Source organism: Stenella coeruleoalba, assembly GCF_951394435.1.
Source record: "Stenella coeruleoalba genome assembly, chromosome: 5".
Lineage (NCBI taxonomy): Eukaryota > Metazoa > Chordata > Mammalia > Artiodactyla > Delphinidae > Stenella > Stenella coeruleoalba.
The window spans coordinates 72237933-72259346 of NC_137150.1; the positions used below are offsets into that span (position 1 = coordinate 72237933).

At 35.6% G+C, this 21414-nt stretch overlaps 1 protein-coding gene across 15 annotated transcripts in view; it reads left to right on the forward strand.

Annotated features, from left to right (window-relative positions):
- Positions 1-21414, forward strand: part of DLG1 (discs large MAGUK scaffold protein 1) — a 286057-nt gene that overhangs the window by 111373 nt on the left and 153270 nt on the right. For 2 of the 15 annotated variants that reach the window (XM_079922694.1, XM_079922696.1), the window contains exon 1: positions 424-1333. The exons of 12 other annotated variants lie outside the window; for them this stretch is intronic. In XM_079922694.1, the coding sequence (XP_079778820.1) occupies positions 1100-1333 (234 nt within the window). In that variant the 5' untranslated portion in view covers positions 424-1099. Of the gene's footprint in view, positions 1-423; positions 1334-21414 lie in introns of those variants that run through there. One more of the 15 variants, XM_079922695.1, reaches the window with a different exon arrangement.

Here is a 21414-nt window from a genome sequence, read left to right on the forward strand (position 1 = left end):
TTTTAACCAGCACCCGAGGTGATTCTGAGGTGGACTAGTGTGTTGAGAAACACAGACCTAGATATTAGATGTTAGAAAGTATCTATTTAGCAATCAAACAGTACTATTTTTTGAACCAGAGTATTATTTTATGTCATGTTGGATAAAATATGTTTTACTGGCTATAAAACAAAAAATTTATGTTTAATTCTTTTGCATTTTTACAAATTCATAACTTGGTAATCTTAATGTTTATAACATATGAGAGAGATAATGCTGATAATAGCACTTTTTTATCACAAAAGTCCCAGAAGCCAAATACTTATTTAGCTAATTATTCTGTTTCTGTCTTCAGACTCAGTTAATCAAAAAAACCAATATGTTAAATAAAATTATCAAGTTACATTCCAAATGGATTTCTCTCTGTCATTAGATCCTCAGAGTTTAATGTAGATAGTACCTTTTAAAACCTTAGTGCTATTTAATGTAAGTGCCTTCCTGATGTAGAAATTTATATGTGAATAGAAAGATTTCTTTAGTAAAATTGTTTTAAACAATCAGAACTGTTGGCAGAGAGAATCCTCTTGTATTTTTAAATTCAGTTCATATTTATAATTTATTTAAGCAGCGAAGATGCCATTGGATTTTACTTCAGACTGTGATTGAAACTTGGTAATCCAGGGTTTCTCCACCCAGTGCATTAAATCAGGCAGCCCCAAAGGGTCTTGGTAGTCCAGTGTTTATAACATCCTTCTTTACCTGCTAATCGACCTCACTTCCTGGATTTCAGTCCGTCTAGTTATCAGCTAACAAAAGAACAGCTTTTCCTGCAGACGCTGGTGAAAAAATAATCATGAGAAAGAAAACCACCTTATGTCGTCTTTTTTGTCTAGAAATATAAACTCAGCCATCATACAGCTAACAGGTACAGAGGGAAGATACAAGCTCTTTCATGGGAAGAAATTACAGAGAAAATGAGCATCATTTCTCAAGGTTTTTATTTTCCCTGATCTACAAGTGATGCTGCTGTAATTCTAGCTGCAGTTTTTACCGATCATTCACCACTCAGCAGCTGGTAGAGAAGTAAGACTGCTTGGCAACCACCTGCAGGGCTGCAGAGATGAATTACATTTTCGGGAACAACACACTTCTGTACTCTCGCGCCAGTCGAGGAGGCAATACTAGCTCTAGCCATGGCTCAGTAGGCCCAAAGCAGAAACACTGGGCGAAAAAGGGCTCATCAGATGAACTGCAAGCTGAGCCAGAACCTTCACGCTGGCAGCAGATAGTTGCATTTTTCACTCGAAGACACAGCTTTATTGACTGCATCTCGGTAGCCACCAGCTCCACCCAGGTAACATACCACTTGTTGAAATTATTTTCGGTTCATGTTGCTTTGCAAAAATGTATCAGTATAGATTTCTTATTATTAAAACACAGTCTTATGCCCTGAAACCTTGGATACGCAGAAATGTATGTTTTCAGTCCATCTATGCAGGTCTTTAGCGTGAAAGGGGAAACAAAAATATTTTCCCTTTTGCTCTTATGTAATGCCAAACAAAACAGTCTCAGATTCTGTTGAATGACTTCTCTAAAAATATAAAGCCATTCATACATAAATTAAAATGTAAATTAATAATGCTTGTCTCCTTATTTTCAGATTGTGTTAAACGCTATAAAGTATGATGTTTGACCAAAGAAAATACCTGTTTGTATAGCTTTTATATGTCATTAGATAACCTCAGGAGGTTGTTATAGTAAAGAAACAGAAGATAATTTGAAATATTTTTATTTTCTAGTGTTTTGAGTATAGATTAAACTGAATACAGTTGGCTATTGTATATACTAATATCTTAAAATTATTACATTATGGTTTATTCAAGGGATTTAATGAATCCTTCCATTTCTATAAATATATTATCTAGGGTTAATTGGAAAGCAGTAAACTTGTGTAATTACATGATTATAGGAATATTTTATCAAATATTCAATTGACAGTGTAAAGAGCTGAGCAAATACTAAAAGTCCTCAAATTTTAAAAAAAAATCACATAAAACCACTTCTTTTTGAGGAGTGAGTATTAAAAATATAAGGAAAATATAAAGTTAATCATAATTTGAGTGAAATACCTATTATTTGGTATTAAAGGAGGGTTGGGGGAATATTTTCATTTTAAAACATATTTTTAATAGATATTCAACTTCAGTAAAAATGAAAGCATAAAAATTAGTCTAATTTAAAAAACAAGGTGAGAATGCTTTTGTCCTTTAAATTTAAATATATACACATACCTTAGGACCTTTTAAAAATAAATTCCTTTAAAACCATCTTTTTTTTTTTTTTTTTTTTTTTAGTAATTAGAAGCAGCACAGTAAGTATAAAGTAACTGTCAACAGCTTCTTCTTGTTTTTGGTTACTAGAATTTTCTTTCAATAGTTTTTATTTTTAAGTAATGTCATATTTCTTAAGTAAAAATATTCTTGTTTTTTCTTAGATGTTTGAGAGGAATGGAATTACTGGGCTAGGGAGAGTCATTAATAGTTTTTATGTAGGCAGTGAGATTACTTATAATCAAAACTTACTCAGAGGCAACGATTGATTTAACTCTTAGATTGAATACTGCCCCAAGAATTTAACTAACTTGATTTTGACTACAATTACATATACCAAAAAGGGACACAGAGACTAAAGCTTAGCATTGTTATTCATTCTATGTTAGTATTAAGTGATATTTTTCCATTGTCAATAAGAAAGATCTGTTAAAAACTTCAAATACACACAACTATATGTATATACACAAACACAACCAAAGATATATAATTCATCTTGTAAAAGGCATACAAATGAAAGACAAGCAAAATAGTTTACATATAAAACTACTGAAACTATGGAATTACATTATAGTTACTTAGGAGTTGGGCCAAAAAGTTGCTATTGTATTGCACTAAAATAGCCACAATTTTAATAAAAACTCTATTTGCAATTGATCCTACAAAGCCATTTAAAATTTTATCTTCCTCCCGTTTGGTTCAGATCACTTGTGTATACTGAAAAATTACTATTTTTCATTCTTTCAGCCCTCTTTCTGTTACTTATTTTGTCTTTTTCATTATCTTTGTATTTCATATCTATAAATGTAGACTTGAGGTCAGAGTTTTAGCTTATATTTCCCCAGCTCTGGAGAACCAACATCATTTTGCATTCTATGTTATTTTTCTCACTAATGAGTTGGATATTTTATATATCCAAGTCTTTTGTTGTAACTCACTGGAATTCATTTTACAGGATCAAATATAATAGGACTGAGAAAGAATGTTAGGCGTATTTACATTTTAGTTGATGCTAGGATACATTTTTCTGTTTCATTTACTGACTCATGGCTAGCAGTTTTATTTTGTAACATAAGAGGATTTTTATATTGTTAAAAACAAAGTAGATTAATGAAATTTTAGTTTATTGAGCATATGCTATATACCTATGAATATATATGTATGATAGTGTTTTGTTCTGTCAATAATAAATGGCAAAAGTGATTACCAGGTCTCCTGTTTCACTATTGTCAGAAATATTCTTTTCTAAGATTGGATAGCAAGATTAACTTTGAATCTAATTCCTTATAACTATGATGCATGGTACTTTTAGCAGTTTGGAGAGTTGTTATTAAATGCAGTTTTAGTAATTTGAAAGTCATTATATGATTTCATATCCCACCAAATAGCCTCTATAAATAAAAAATAAAATGTACTTTACAGATTCACTTAAATTGCTCATCTGTTTAAGATATTTGTGTTCACAACTAAGATTTTGTGTCAGATTCTACTGTAATATGTGGAACTTAGTAGGAAGTCATTAATATTTTTAAATGTTAGGGAAGCCAAGTGGTTATAAATTTCTGCAGGACCCCAGCTTCTAGGATGGGACTTGCCATGTAGTTGGTGCTCAGTAAATGTTTATGGAATTGATTGATTAATTACCATTTCAGTCACCTGAAACCTTGTTAGCTCATGGCCTTCCGAAATAATGACACCTAACCTGAAACCTCTTGGGTACCTATATTTATTGGATTCACTCTATTGCCGTCATACGTGCCTTTGATTCTTCACAGTAGCCCATCTCTTCCTCCACTTCCCTTTTCTTCCCCTCCATTCTTCAGATTTTCTTCAAGCTGCACAAACTCCCCATGTACCTGATTTCCTCACCCCTTTGAATCTTTACCCATGATGATAACCATACAGCTTAAAGACTATGTCTAATTTTTGTCATTTGGCTGTATCCCAAAAGTTTACAATGTGAGGTTTTATTGTTTGTTTGTTTTTAGTGTTAAACTAAGATGAGTTTCTTGTGAATTATTTTACTTTGGTGTAAGGTTTTCTATTTTGAGCTTCATACTACTTATGTTCTTAATTTTGAATAGTCATTATAATATAGAAAACGTGGGCTACTCATTGTCAAGCCCTCCTCAGTTCCTCACTTCAGCCTTCTTCCTGTTCTTGTATTTATGATCCTTTGATGCCAATCTGCCCTGTCCTGTTTAGTGATGCAGCTCTGTTAAATCCAAGACCAATTTTTATATTCAACAGGGCTTTAAAAAACTCTAGCACAATACTTCTAGACTTTGCTACTTGATTATCTCCTAAGTAAAAGCTTTTATCTACTTGGTGATGTCAATGTTTATTAACGAAAATAGTAGTCATATATAAACTTTGAACAGCTGTAATGTGGTAGGTCACTTCGGATGTATATTTGGCAATTGTTCCCATGTTTTGGATTACTTCAAAATCCCTATTGTGGGTCATTATAAATATTCAAATAGAATTTCCACCCTCCCCCAGATAATTGACATGCCAAATTAAGCTGAAAACAGCAAAATTCTCTTCCTAGGAGTGAATGGAACAGGCATAATGACTTATAATTGAAGCAGAACAATAAAATTTTAACAAGAGTGAATATTAGCCACATGAATTGAATAATATGCTTTTTAGAGGAAGAAACTCTGTCCTAAATTAAAATACAGGAAAACGCTGTTCAGATAGATGCCCACTGTTCAGATACCAGAAAAATAAATAGGCTAATTTGTATGAAAAGAATATGGTTTGTCCTAAACAGGTACATTCTGGAGTAGAAAGGATTTAATTTTTAGAGCTATGCATTGGTTATATTGTCCCCAAATGAAGATAATAGCATCAACTTCATTGAGTTAATTGTATTAAATGATTAAATGCATGTAACACTTAGAAGAGTGCCTGAAAGCTATTATTATTATTGTTATTTTATTTTTATATTGCTTAATTTTAATAGTCTTCAACAAATTCAAATTAGATAATTAGGAATTACAGTATCTAGGATGGTGCAGTTCATTCAGACATTCAGTAAATAGTGTTGACTGAATAAGTTCCTGTGAGTGCAGGCTGTACAGTTTTTAAAGAACCACATATCTCAACACCTTCAATTGCAGGATATAAAGGAGGGACCCCAAAGAGCACTTCAAATTCTTGGTGAGACACCAATTTCCTGACCTTGCTTTCCCGCCCAACACCCCTTCTGCAAATGCTAAACCAGTCACAAGCAGACAACTAAATTTAACTGATTATCCACCTTTTACCAAGCATACCATCAGGACATCTTAATCACTAAAAAAAGTTGAAGCCTTGGGGCTTCCCAGGTGGCGCAGTGGTTGAGAGTCCGCCTGCCGATGCAGGGGACACGGGTTCGTGCCCCAGTCTGGGAAGATCCCACATGCCACGGAACAGCTGGGCCCATGAGCCATGGCCACTGAGCCTGCGCGTCCGGAGCCTGTGCTCCGCAACGGGAGAGGCCACAGCAGTGAGAGGCCCGCGTACCGCAAAAAAAAAAAAAAAAAGTTGAAGCCTTTCAGATCACCTTCACTTAATTTCCTTATCTCTGTTTGACTCTGGTATATCTCCAGTATGTTTTAAACTCCCATTTATCTGTGACCTCCCAATTTCTTTCACTCTGCCCTTTGGAACTCCCAGTTCGTGATCAGCAAAATTTCCTTTTTCCTCAAACTCTTCTGTGATGGTTCATCTCACCTTTTTTTCTCTCATAGAAAACTGGTGTTCCCCCGAGAGTACTGTTTTTTCTTTACCCCTCACAAAAAGTGGAATTTTTATCTGTCACGTCCCATGTACCTTGGGACCAACAAGTGGAGTTGATGTCTTCCTTGCTTATCATTGGTATTTATGGATGATTGTACCTCCTCCCTTTTAAAAATGTATATATCATCAGACAGTATTTTCTACTTCCCCTCCTTGTCTAGTCATCTGCATCTTTCACAATCACTCCTACTCATTGATGATTTGAACTGTCTTTTCTCTGTCCACTATTCATGTAATCATTCTTAGTGATTTTCAGTATCCTGGTATGATCCTTCCAAAATCTTGACTTCTCAGTTCTTTGATATCCTTGCCTCTAGGAGTCTTTATTTTTTCTTTCACTTGAGTGACCTGCTGAAATGGTTATATTCAAGACCTCATTACCATTGACTGAACCACTTACAAAATCTCAGCTGCAAGCATTTCAAACTGACTAGCACTTCCTTTCTTTTCAGCTCACCTCCCCTACAACAATTTTTTTTTTACCCTTTAAAGACTTCCAGCCCAACTTTTTATTATCTATCATTTCTTTCATGCTCTCACTTCCCTCCTTGCTTTGCTCACATTCCTTGGTCCATGACTATAAACACTGCCTTTCATAATCTTAACTCTCTTGCTCCTCTGTCACTTCATTGGTAAGATCTAACCTTGGTTAATTGCAACTCTGCCTCCTCCACATCAGCTCCAAAGCTGCCCATTAAACTTCCAATACCTGTTTCCTGGCCCTCATTCTCAATTGATGGTCTTATTGTGTATTCCATCCTGTTAAAATAAATGATCCACTTGTGTTCTTAAATCTCACCCTTCACTTCTGTACTAGATCTTCATTTTTGACTGTTCAGGGACTTGTGAAATTCTCTCTCCTCTTCATTGCATTGTCCGTCTTTCCCTCCATACTGGATTATGCCGATCAGCGTACATACCCGCTAAAATACCTTTCATTAAAACAACCAGCCAGAACCCCTCTAGGAGTAGACTGTCAGATCCAGTGATCAGTTCTCAATCTTTATTTTACTCGACCCCACAACAGCTTTTTACACAACTAACTGCTCTCTCCTTTAAATTCTCCTTTGACTCTTGAACACCATTCTCCTGATACTCTCCCTACCTCAGTTTCCTTTGCAGTATCCTCCTCCTCTTCTTACCACTAATAGTTAGAGTAACTCAGGGCATTAGTCCTTGAACTTCTCTCTTTTTATACTCATATTTCAGATGAGCTCATCCAGGTGCCTTTAAATACATCAGTACTCATATCTCAGTCCAGAGCTATTCCCCGTACACTAGACTTGTGTGTCTGGCTTTCCTACTCAGTATCTCCACTTGGATTAAGTATCTGAAAGTTAACATGTCAAAAACAGAGTTTCTAATTTTATTGTTCTCCCCCATCTTCATTCAGTGTACCAGTCACTGAGATGTTGAATATGAAAACCCTTGGAATAATCTTCGGTTCTTTTTCCCTTTGCTCCACATGCAACTTAATAGCAAATTCTGAGGGCTCTGTGTTTAGAATATATTATGATCTAACCACTTTTCACCACTTCTACAACTACTAATTCAAATTATTTAATTTGTTGCCTGAACTATAGCAGTAGATATCTATCTGGTCTCCCTAGCTCCATTCTTTACTCTCACCAGTCTGTTCTTCACCCAGCAGCCAGAGTCATCCTTACGGAATGTCAGTTCTTGTCAGTACCTTGCTTTTTACTCTCCCGTGGCTTCCAATTCGATATATAATAAAATTCTAAATCCTTCTTTACCATAGTCCAAAAGGCCCTTTATTATCTAGCCCCTGGCAGTATCTCTAATCCCATTTCCTACTGCTCCCTCAATTACTTTGTTCCAGCTGTATTGGCCTTGTTCCTGTTCCTCAAATATATCAAGCATGTGGCCATCTCAGAACCTTAATCTTGCTGTTTCCTCTGCCTGGAACATTCTTTCCTCAGATATTCTCATAGTTCATTTCCTCACTTCCTTCAGATTTCTGCTCATCTGTTACCTTCTCAGAGGGTCTTCCTAGATTCTTGTCTAAGGTAGCAGGCACTTCTTCACTCCAAATGTCCCTGACTTCTTACCTTTTTAAATATTTTTCTTCATAGCACTTAATGCTACTTGATTCTTTATTATTATATATTTTTAATCTGTCTGAATTCTCTCTTAGACCTTCTGTGAAACATATCACACTTCAGTGTTATACTGATCCTCTAGCTGATGATTCTCTTGTTATTTACCCTTATGGAAAGAAATACCCTTGAGGAGGTGAGACAGGGAGAGAAGAGGAGAAAAAACATTCGGTTTCCTTATAACTAGGATGAGTATATAATTCATCGACCAAACTTGGAGTACTTTTATGGAAAGAGGGAACTTCCCAGGCAAACAGAGGCATGTGGTGTCATCATCTATAACCATTTATCTTCTGACAGTTCTACCAGGCAGCAGGTCTAAATATTCACACCAAGACATTTCCACATTGGACCAACACGGATTGGCCTAATCTTATCTATGTATGTTTCAAACATTTGGTCTCATGCCTAATAATAGTTGTGTTTTGAAGTGATAGATCAAATATATATATATATTTTTTTTTCTTCATCTCTAAGGAATAAAATTGCTTATATTCAGTAGTATAATGCCTTTGTATTAAACTAAAATATATAGAGAGTAAGTAGATAATCCTCTTAAACGACTTTGGAAATGCCAAGTCTGATAGTAGAATAGTTTCCAGGAGAATGGGTAGAAATAGTCTCTTTGAGTATTGATTAACCAAGCAATCAAAGTTAGGATAAAAACTCTGTTATACTTGGTTGTGAAATGCTGTCTCTTGGCAAAGTTTAATTTCCTACTCAAAAGGCCAGTAATTTTGTAAAATTAATAACATTACTCAGATTTGGAAATTAATTGTTTCCCTTTTTACCCAAAGAATATCTACTCAAAAATATGTTTAAATGGTGTTTGAGACCCAATCATTTATATAGTTGGACACTTTAGAAAAGCATAAAGATGAAGATTAAACAAAAAGTTTACAATGGTTGTATTCGCTTTTAAAAAATACCAGATTGGGGCTTCCCTGGTGGCGCAACGGTTGAGCATCTGCCTGCCAATGCAGGGGACACGGGTTCGAGCCCTGGTCTGGGAAGATCCCACATGCCACGGAGCAACTTGGGCCCGTGAGCCACAACTACTGAGCCTGCGCGTCTGGAGCCTGTGCTCTGCAACAAGAGAGGCCGCAGCAGTGAAAGGCCCGCGCACCGCGGTGAAAAGTGGCCCCCACTCGCCGCAACTAGAGAAAGCCCTCGCACAGAAACAAAGACCCAACACAGGCAAAAAAATTAATTAAAACAAAAACAGATTGACCATACAATCCATCAGTTGCATTCCTTAGTTTTTACCCAGATGAGTTGAACATTTATGTCCATATGAAAACCTGCACACAGATGTTTATAGCAGCTTTATTCATGATTGCCAAAACTTGGACGCAACCAAGATGACCTTCAGTAGGTAAATGGATAAATAAACTGTGGTACAGCCAGATAATGAAATGTTATTAATCATTAAAAACAAATGGAAAGATGTGGAGGAACTTTAAATGCATATTTCTAAGTGAAAGACACCAATCTGAAAAGGCTACATACTGTATGCTTCCAACTATATGACATTCTGGAAAAGGCAAAACTATGGAGACAGTAAAAAGATTAGTGGTTGCCAATGGTTAGGAAAGAGGGAGAGATGAATAGATAGAGCACAGAGGATTTTTAGGCCAGTGAAACTATTAGGTAGGGTACTATAATGGTGGATACATGACATTATATATAAATTTGTTCAAACCCATAGAATGTACAACACCAAGAATGAACCCTAGCGTAAACCATGAACTTTGGATAATAATGGTGTGTCAGTGTAGGTTCATCAGCTGTACAATGTACAGCTCAGGTGGGGAGTATTGATAGTGGGAGGCAGTGCATGTGTGTGGGCAGAGGTTATATGGGAACTCTGTACCTTCGGCTCTAAAAAATAAAGTCTGTTAAAATAGCAACATTGGTATCTTAAGGTGGATTAGATTGGCTATAGTTTGAAGAACTAAGTAAGTGAAATTTGTTATATAAGCTCTTTATAATTAGGAAGTGTGTTGCATTCATCTTTGTAGTTTCTATAGAGTGTCATGATTGTTAGATTGTCCTTTTGTCAAGGACAAATAGGTAAAAAGAAATTTCACAAGCTGCAATTTATGTATTTTAGTATGTATATTATATATGTGTATATGTGTATTATATATATATATATATATATATATATAGTTTTAGAGTTAACTTTTAAAATAATGTGTTAATAACAGTGCTGAAGAATGACTGACCCATATGCTTTGAGGTCAGAATAGGATATTCAGCCTGCACAACATTTTTTCCCTTTGCTTATTTCAAGCAGTGTTTGTTTTCCTGAGAATTGTACTCCATACCTCTTATCACAGCTGCATTTCAGTAATCAGTTGGGTAATGATTTGTTTAATATCAGCTGCTAAACCATAAGCTTCACAAGAGCTGGTAGTACAGATGTATGTTTTCTTCTCTTATATCCCCAGAGCCTAGCATAGTGAACGCCCGTGTTGACTGTTTGTTGAATGAATAAACAAATGTTAATATGTGTCTGTTTTCATTTAATCTGATGATGGCTACAGGGAAATTTGGAACTTCTAAATATGGTTTGGCCACTGTAAATTTCCCAAGCCATTTTTATATAGAACTATGGCTTTAAAATTAGCAAGTCTCCATTACAGGATTTTATAAAATCATGTATATTTCTAAAGTAATTCAAAGCCCTCTGTGAAAAAACTGAAGCGTATATCTTCTTAACATATGAAGAACTTAAATTCTTATTGTCAAAATTTGACTTAGTATCGTTTTCTTTAAAGAGCTCTCACTGCGTTATTCTTTGTACTTCCTGGCACTGTTATTTAGATAACTTTTTCAATCCTCCATTTTCATATCAAAATTTAGAATTTTGATAAAGCTAAAAATAGTTGTGCAGACCATGTGGAGAACAGTAGCCTACAATTATCACCTTATTTTACAGACTTTAAATAAACTAACTGATGTGGCAATTTTACAGGCATATGCAAATCAATCAACAAAGACTGGACCTATTTTGTGCAAGTTTAAAGCAACTGGTGTCACATCTGGAAGCAGTGGAATTTTAGGAGAATCCTAAATACAACTTCTGCCCCTAGATAAATTTATTTAAAAGATGTTTTCCCCCTCACCTCTTAACAGGAGCCCTGCCTATTCATTCTTTATCCATTAGTAAACCCCAATTTAGTCCTGTTTCTGAACAGTATTTTCAGTATTTTTGAAATCTGATCTGTGACTATTGACTCAGCCAGCTGTGGAGTGTGAAGAAATTATTATTATGACAAAATGGGACCAGCTGATTGCCTTACAGAATTTTTGTTGGTCCTGAGGAAAATAACTGGAGATTATAATCTGCAATTTGAATCAAAACATATCCCAGCGTAATTTTTCTGTATTTAACTCTGACTAATCTTGGTAGAACCATCTAATATATCAAAGCGTTATAAATTTGAAAAATAATCAGTTTGTAAGTATTTTGAAAGATAAAGAATGGGATTTCCCTGGTGGTGCAGTGGTTAAGAATCCGCCTGCCAGTGCAGGGGACACGGGTTCGAGCCCTGGTCTGGGAAGATCCCACATGCCGCAGAGCAACTAAGCCCGTGTGCCACAACTACTGAGCCTGCACTCTAGAGCCTGTGAGCCACAACTACTGGAGCCCGTGAGCCACAACTACTGAAGCCCGTGTGCCTAGAGCCCGTGCTTCGCAACAAGAGAAGCCACTAAAATGAGAAGCCCACGCACCGCAATGAAGAGTAGCTCCCACTCGCCACAACCAGGGAAAGCCCGTGTGCAGCAATGAAGACCCAATGCAGCCAGAAATTAATTAATTAATTTTAAGAAAAAGAGAAAGATGAATACCAACCTTAGGAATTAATTGTTTCAGCTATACTAAATGCCGTAGCAGAATTTTGGAGAGGGGAAATAGAGCAAAAATCGTATCATTCTAATCATTTTTTCCAAACTGAAAGGCTACATACAGTATAGATCCTAAATTCTTTCAGTTATAAGAACACAGCTTTACTGTATAGGCCTTTTTTGTAAAAATATTTTAAAGAACTCTAGATGAAACTTGAAATATTCATATCTATTTATTGTTTTTTTAATTCTCTCATTCCCTTTTTTGGGGGAGGAGTTGCTTGTTTTTATTATCATAGGTTAAGCACTACAAGAGAATTAAACCAACTATAGTTAGTAAAAACTAATGTAGGTGTCTCAAAGTTATATTCTGTTCTTTTCATGACCTAATCAAACTTTTTTCTTTTTTTGAACTATTTTGAAGAGACAGTGTTGTATAGTAGTTGAGAATGCTGTCTTTAGAGGATGATGGCCTGGGTTTAAATTTCTATTGTATTTATTAGCTGTAGCACCTTGGACAAATAACCTAAATTCTGAGTCTCTTTCTCCCACCTGCAGAAAACAGGGATTAAGATCTAGTGAAAATTAATGGGACAAACATGCGAAGCCCTTATTATAATATCTGACATCAGTAAAGTACCTATCATCATCATCATTCATCTTTATCACCACTTTCACAACCACCATCATTATTCGTCCCACAGAATATTCTGGCCTTTTAAAAAGTGAGGAATCTGGAGATACGGAGAAGCAACCTCATTACAGAATGATGAAGAATTATGTTTTAACAAGAGGATTGGTAACCTTGACTGGGTCCAGCCAGGAAAAGAGAAACCACAGTAATTATTTTAACAAGGAAAATGTAATATGGTGGGGGGGTCAGTGTTAAAAAGGAAACTGAAGAGGAAACATGGAACACCAAGGTAAACAGAGAAGCAGCTAACCTCTGAGGAGGGACCTAGGGACCAAGTTAAGGTTAGTAGAACCCAGAAGTTTGGAGGAAGGGCACCACAGGTTTTAAATATGAGCTGTCAGTGATATTTACTTTCTAATACAGCTTAAAAAGGAAAGAGGTAAAAATCTTTGGGGCAAGTGTTCTTCACCAAGACATGTTTATTTTCAGTTGGGATATTATTAGGCAATTAGCTGTTGCTAGATAGAGAACAACATGAAACTGGCAATTTTTTGGCATTTTTTTATTTTGAAACTTCTAAGGTTATCAAATGGTAGAACATCTTGAACACTTTCTGATTGGTAGTGACCGCCCAACCACACAGAATCTTTTAGCAATATCTGCTATGTGTATAGCATGGGGAGGGAGGATGTACACAATCCATTCCGAGTCACTTTATCACTTTAGAGTGCTGATGAACTCAATCTCTTTTGGCAATCACATGGTTTCATTCGTCCAACAAATGTATTAAATACTTACTGTGTGCTAGATACTATTCTAGGCACTGGGCATATAGGAGTAAATAAAACAAGAATCCACGCTCTTCTAGAGCTTATATTAAAGGGGGGGAAGACAGATGGCAAATGTAATTAAAATACGTAGTATGCTGGAGGAAAGGTAAAAAGAGAAGGCAACAGGAATGTGTATGTTTGTGTGTGTGTGGTGGGGGCGGGGTGGGGTTAGTAGAATAAGAGTGTCTTCAGCTGGAGGGCGATATTTGAGCAACGGCATAAGAGAAGTTATGGAGTTGAGCCATATGGATATCTGGGGCAAGAGCATTCTATGCAGAGGAAGAGTGAATAAAAACTCTGAGGCCAGAGCATGTTTAGAGTGTTTGGAGCACAGAGAGGTCAATATGGCCGAAACGCTGAGTGGGAGGAGAATAGTAGAAGACGACTTCAGAAAGGTAACAGCGGCCTGAATCACTAGGAACTTGTACAAGAATGAATAGAATAGGGTAAATATATTATTACTAGGAAGATTTAAGGGCCCGTTTTAGGTTAGTCATTATGGATTCCACGGTTGCGTATGTTTCTGTAGCCATAGTCTGATAAGATTGGGGGGTGGGGAGCAGGCAGCATATTGCAGTTGGTAGTTTCATACCTATTTGTTAATTATGTAACCACATCTTTGAATCCAATTTTTGGGTCTCTGTCTACTTGAAATTTTTAATGATTGTTGGCTCATCCTTCTACCAATACAAAGTAATCAGCTGAATGCTGATAGAACACCATCTTTTTATAATGAAGGGATGACATACCTTAACTATCATGCATCTTGCAAGCAGAAATAGATCCGTAAACTAGATGTTCTGTGTGTGTGAACTAACAAATTTGTACCCATGCTTCTATACTAGGATTGTTAATCACTACATCTATTTCCCTACCCCCCCTTTGTTATTTTAAAATCAAAAATTTATATTTAATCCCTTAGTATTTGTTAAAAAATGTATCTGGTTTCGTTGCTATTTGCTTCTGAGATAATTATGACACAGGTATCATATACAGCTGGTTCAAATAACATGGAGTTTATATGGAAGGTACTTATTTGGAGTAACTGTGGCAAAAAGAGCATTTGAATCAAATAAGAACCAGATCTAAGCAATGAAAAACACCTTTATTCTGAAGATACTGGACCCCTGTTAAGTACAGTGATTCCCAAACAGTTTTGATAAATCTGCTGTGCTGTATTTTATCCTTCTATAAACATACAAAAGGCTTGAAGTTTTTTCCCCTGGTTTCTCTTTTCCTCTTAGATAGCTTCTTTGACATTTATTCAGAGAAACATGTCTCATTACCACATAGTAGATATTGAAGCAAAGGAACTTGGATTAAGAATATTAAACTGTGCCATACAAAAACAAAATAAAATCCTTATTGACCAACAGTGGCATAGGGGTAATTTTTTTTCCTTGTTATCTAAGATATTGATAACAAAAGAGTTGCTATTTCATATATTTCATTTTCCGTAAATGTGGTATAAATTTATTTTGACCTTATTGAATCTTTGTGTGTATTCTAAGCTCAGTTTACCCCATTCATGTGACATGTTAATGTAAGGTGTAAACAATTATTAATTACTTGGTAGTATGGTATTAGTTATCTTTCTTCAGAGTTTGATCTTATGCTATGATGACCATTTTAATAAGCAAGAAAATAAGTGAGAGGGACTTCTCCGGTGCTCCAGTGGTTAAGGCTCCGCCTTCCAGCGTAGGGGGTGCGGGTTTGATCCCTGGTCAGGGAACTAAGGTCCCACATGCCATGGGGTGCAGCCAAAAATTAAAAAGAAAATAAGTGAAAAAGAGTTTAAAAATATGTTCAGAAAGCCTTGTAAATCTATTGTGATTGGGTCTAACTATGATGTAAAAGATACTTTTTAGTGGCCATTGTTGGTGTTATTCTTAATAGTCCTTCCTCCCAACTTCCCATCAGTCACTAGATATACCAATTCAAAATCTATCTTTATTTGACTACTCATGTCCATTTTCACCATCACCATCATTTGGTTACAGCCACTGATAACCTCAGCTGGATTATTATAGCAGCCTCCTAATTGTTCCTTCTGTCTCTTCCTGTATCAGTCAGGAGTCAGATGCACATATAAAAAAAACACTTTAACTATTTTAAGCAAATAGAGATTTATTAAAGGTAACGGCACTCAATTTATATATTGTTTTTCATTTATTGTTGAATTAATGGAAGTGAAAGAGGGAGGTACATAGTCATAAATGTAGATGTGCAGTACACATTAAGCATGTGGCTATACCTAACGAGGTTTCAGACCACTTTGTATCAAAATTTTTTTAAAAGCTGCTTTCATAATTTTAAGATCTTAAATGAAATTTAAAATGTAAAGCTGTGAATAAATAACAAGAATCTCTAAAAATTAGTTAAAACATTTTTCAGAAAGCTGTCATTTCGATACTGGCATTAAAAAGGTACTTTAAAAATATGTACAATCCAGTTACTTTCCTGGAATTTACAATTTTCTGCAGTGTTCTTTGAGACAGTGTTAATATTATAGCCTCTGTTGTCATGGAAACAAGTCTCTGAAGGCAGCCTCCGAGGCTAATGATTCCGTGGTGTTGCTATGGATAGAAACAACTGAGCCCGTTGTTAGTCACATGGTCAAGATTAAAAAAAAAAAACAACTAAAACTCGTTGGAGCTGATCTTATTGAGTGATATATACAAATGGAGCAGGAGAAGGATGATGGCATAAAAGTCATATTGTCTAATAAAATATGTATGTAAGATTTTTCAAGTTTAAAATGCTTATGGTGAATTCCTTCTTTTCTGTAATAACCCACATATAATGGTTACTGTATATTGCTGCCTCATTATTTATATTAGAGTCTTAAGTTTGCCATTTTCCAATTTAGAATCTTGTTATACAACTCCCCAGAATTTTACCATGCTCTCAATCCTGCACTGAAAATAGCCTCTTGTCTCTTCATATGTATTATCATATCTAACATCTGTGCTGTTCCTCATCACTCAACGTTCATTTGATTAGATATTATTTGTTTAGCGTGGTATTTTTGTTTCATATGAACTAAATGACTTGTTGTTCTGTAATTCTGTGTTACCTGAACTGGTTATTGGCTGTGGCTAGGAAATTGTGTGTGTTGGTACCCATTTGGTTTTGAAGACTTTCTCAGCAGTATTTGCCTTTCTTAAGGAAGAAGCAGGGGCATATGTTCTTTTTCATAGTACTTGCTCAGTGCCCTGTAGAGAGTGGGGTGGATTCAGATGGTGTACATTTTTTTAGGATTTTTAAAAAATGGTATTCAGATCCTTTAGATTATCGTATCGAAAGGAAATAGATTTAGAATAGGCTCTGAGCCAGTATTACAGTGAGGTTTAAATGTAATATTAAAGAATTTATAGTTTATCATAAAGGGTTTTGGAGAGCAACTGCCTAATGGAGGAAATTTTTGTGCTTGGCCTTGAAATTTGATATAAGCATACAGCTTTGTCTTTTTTATGTTAAAATGGATTATTAATTAGCTAATAGCTGACCCTATTAAAGAGGCATAAAGAAACTTTTATAGGTGTTAGATATGTCTCCTACTTTGACTGTGGTGATTGTGTCACAGGTGTATGCATATGTCCAAACTCATCAAATTGTATACATTAAATATGTGCAGTTTTTGTATATCAGTTATACTTTAACAGCTGTTTAAAAAAATTAAATAAAAAAATGATAAACTTTAGACTTTCTTGCCTTTGATATTTTGGATGACTACAGCCAGTTATTTTGTAGTTTGTCACTCAATTTGGGTTTGTCTGATGTTTAATGTTCAAGTTATGCATCTTTGATAAGAATGTCACAGAAGCGATGTATTCTTATTACATCCCATCAGGTAGCATATGATTTTGATTTGTCCTGGTGAGTGATGTTAACTTTAAGATAGTGTCTGCTACATTTCTGCACTGTAATTAATAAATCTTTGTAGGGGAGATATGTGTGTGTATGTGTGTGTGTGTCTCACATTCAAACTTTCTTCCACTAGAATGAAATGGAGGGTTCATTCAGCAGCAATGGAAGTTTTAACATTTGTTGATGTTTCTTGAATGAATTATTACTATGGTGGTTGCCAAATGATGATTTTGTAACTCCATCATTCCTTCTACATTTCTTAATGGGCATTCTGCTGTAAGGAAATGCTCTCTCTTCTCTCTGTTCATTTAATTTTTATGTAATTATATCAGTGTAGACTCCTGGAGTCCTGTTTAATTCAGTGGGATTTATGTCATCATTATTGTTATTTATTTTGAGTCTCAAATTATTCTCAGTCTGACTGATAAGAGCCCTTCAAGCTGACTGCCAGTGTCCTTTGTCATGCCCTCGTTATTCTTCGAGCACCTCCTTATTTTCTGGAACAGCAGAATATTCTAGGCTTATATTGTACTTGCTGGACTCTAGCACTGGAATCAGCCATTTCTCCAAAGATTCCTCTTTTGTTGTTTTTTTTTTGAATCAAAGAATGGGTATTTATAAACCAGGATCTGAATGCCAAGTATTTTCATGCTCTTGAGGTGTTACTGCTCCCAGGTCTTCTCTGTAGACAGAGCTAGGGTATATATGTACATATAAACACATGCATTTATTTCTGTATTTATATATATTGAAAACCATGCAGTCATACAGGTACCTCCAAATCTAATCTAAAACCATAGATTTCAGGCCAATTTTCTCCCTTTCCATATTTGTGACTCTGTTCTCTGACGTGAGGAACCTTGCTTCCTTTATCCTTGGATCAAAAATCCCCTGTATATAAGCAATCTCCTGTCACTGTCGATGCTCTAGGTAGACATCCTTCCCACCCAGCTCAAGATCCAAGAGATATCCCCACCTTGTTCCACTGGGGTCCCTGTACTTCTTGCCAGACTACTACTACTGCCACATAGATACTCCATCACACTTGGGATCCAGCAAAACACATCAGGCTGCTGCCACTACTTGCCCACATGGGATACCCTCCTCATCCTGCTCAGACTCCGCAACACCCTGCTCCAGACTGCTGCCACCCTTCCACTCCCTGTGCGCAGAGGCTCTCCTCACCCTGCTCGATTTCAACAACCTGTACTTTCCTATTCGAGAAGTCTTTGCCTACACCAAGATCCTGATATTCTATCAATACTATCTTTTAGAAACCTAATTTTTGTACATCTCTTAATTATGTCAGTAAGCCATCTGGAATTAATTTTAAGTATGGTGTAAGGGAGTGAAGAGGGTTCATTTCATTTTCCATATGTATATCCAGTTGATTTAGCAGCAGTTTTCTAAAATTATTGAAATATAGTTGTTGTACAGTATTATGTTAGTTTTGGGTGTACTAAATGATTTGATATTTACGTACATCGTGAAATGATCACCACAGTAAGTCTAGTAACCATCTCTCCCCATACAAAGTTATTATAATATTATTGACCTTATTTCTTGTGCTGTATATTACATCCCTGTGACTTATATAACTAGAGGTTTATACCTTTTAATTCCCTTCACCTCTTTCGTCCACTCTACCCCCGCCCCACTGCTTCCCTCCCTTTTGACAACCACACATTTGTTCTCTGTATCTATGAGTCTCTTTTCATTTTGTTTTGTTTGTTTTGTTTTGTAGTGAGATCATGTGGTATTTGTCTTTCTCTGAATTATTTCACTTAACATAAATTCTTTTAAAACTATCTTTTTCTCTTTGTCATAAATTAGGAGTTAGAATCTCTGGGTTTTTCAAACATTTTTAAAAAATTGTAAGTATTCCATTGAAAATTAGTTAGCATTTAAATTATTTGTTTTAAGCTCATACTATGGAATTTGAATTTTCTTTTTCTATAGGAGCAATGTATAATTGGTGACTGGAGTCCCAAGTAAGACCCACAGAGGCTTTATTCCTAATGTCCTTTTTTTAAAAAATTGTGGTAAAATATACATAACAAAATTTTACCATTTTAACCTTTCTTAGTGTACAATTAATTCAGTGTCATTAAATACATTCACAGTGTTGTGCAGCCATCACCGTTGTCCATCTCCATAATTTTTTCCGTCATCCCAAACAGGGAACTGGTTTAGACTGGGAACATTAAAAAGAAAGAAAAAAAGAAACAAAATTTAATGGCTTAAAATCTCTTTCTACAGGATATAAGAAATCCAGGTAACAATAATCTAGCATATCTTTTCCTAATTCCTTACAGGTTACCTTTTGTGAGCCTAGCTCAGTTGTAAAATGAAGGGTTAAAATTGATCCCTAGCTTCTTCAATTCTAATAGTCTTGTAAAATCATTGAAATTTGTTAACACCTTTTAGAACAATTAATGGGAAACGCATTTTCAGTTTATTTTCTAGAGAATGAGATGGTAAAAGATCATAATAATTGTTTTTCTCTTAATATGAATAGATCTTCCATCCCTCACCCAGCATTATAGCATCACTGTGTATTCATTGTTGACAACTGGAAAAGTAGAATTCGAAATAAAGAGGCAGGGGAGAAAAACCATTCATAGTTCTGCCCTCAGAGGTTTACTTTTCAAACATTTCTTTCCATTTTTTGAATAAAAGCTTTATCTTCCCTTTTTTACTTAATGTCATGTCATAGGCAATATCCTTTATGACTTACAGGTGTTCTTACAGATTCTTGTTAACCGATGCATAATATTTAATCTTATAAAATTGTCATTATTTGCTCAGCCCTTCCAACACCTTATATTTAGGATATCCTACATTTCCCCAAGTATAAACAATGCTCAAAAGAATATAGTGAGGGGGCTTCCCTGGTAGCGCAGTGGTTGAGAGTCCGCCTGCCAATGCAGGTGGCACAGGTTTGTGCCACGGTCTGGGGGGATCCCACATGCCACGGAGCGGCTTGGCCTGTGAGCCATGGCTGCTGAGCCTGCGCGTCCGGAGCCTGTGCTCCGCAATGGGAGAGGCCACAACAGTGAGAGGCCCACATACCGCAAAAAAAAAAAAAGAAAGAAAGAAAGAAAAAAACAAAGAATATAGTGACTGTTAAGACATTTGCTTTTTGAATTATTCCCTTAGGATAGATTTCCACAAATACTAAGTCAAAGAGTTGGAACATTTTTAAAGCTACAGATAATTACTTAGATTGCTTTTTGTAAAGTTTGTATGAAGTTATATATCCAGCAGCACTGTGAAAGGACATGTTTCCATGCATTAAAATTTTTTTGAGTTTTTTAATTGTGGTAAAATACATTTGCCATTTTAACCAGTTTTAACTGCACAATTCTGTGGCATTAATTACATTCCCAATGTTGCCCAACCATCACCACTATCTACTATTTCCAAAACCTTTTCATTATCTCAAACTTACTTTGTAACCCTTAAGCAGTAAACTCCTTATGCTCCTCTCTCCCTGGCCCCTGGTAACTTCTAGTCTATTTTTATGAATTTACCTATTCTAAATATTTCATATAAGTGGAATCACACAATATTGACCTTTTGTGTCTGGTTAATTTCACTTAGTATAATGTTTTCAAGATTCATCCATGTGTAGCATGTATCAGAATTTCATCCCTTTTTATGTCTGAATTAATATCCATTGTATAAATATACCACATCTTGTAGCTATTTATCTGTTGATGGACACTTGGATTGTTTTTACCTTTTGGCTGTTGTGAATAATGCATCATTGAACACTGGGGAAAAGTATTCAAGTCCCTCTTTTTAGTTCTTTTGAGTATTTACCTAGGAGTAGAATTGCTGGGTCATATGGTAATCCTAGGGTTAGTTTTTTGAAGAACTGCCAAACCAAATTGTTTTCCACAGTGACTGCACCATTTTGCATTCCCACCAGCAGTTTTTGAGGATTCCAGTTTCTGCACATCCTTGCCAACACTTGTTACTTTCTGTTTTTGTTTTCACTTTTTTATTAC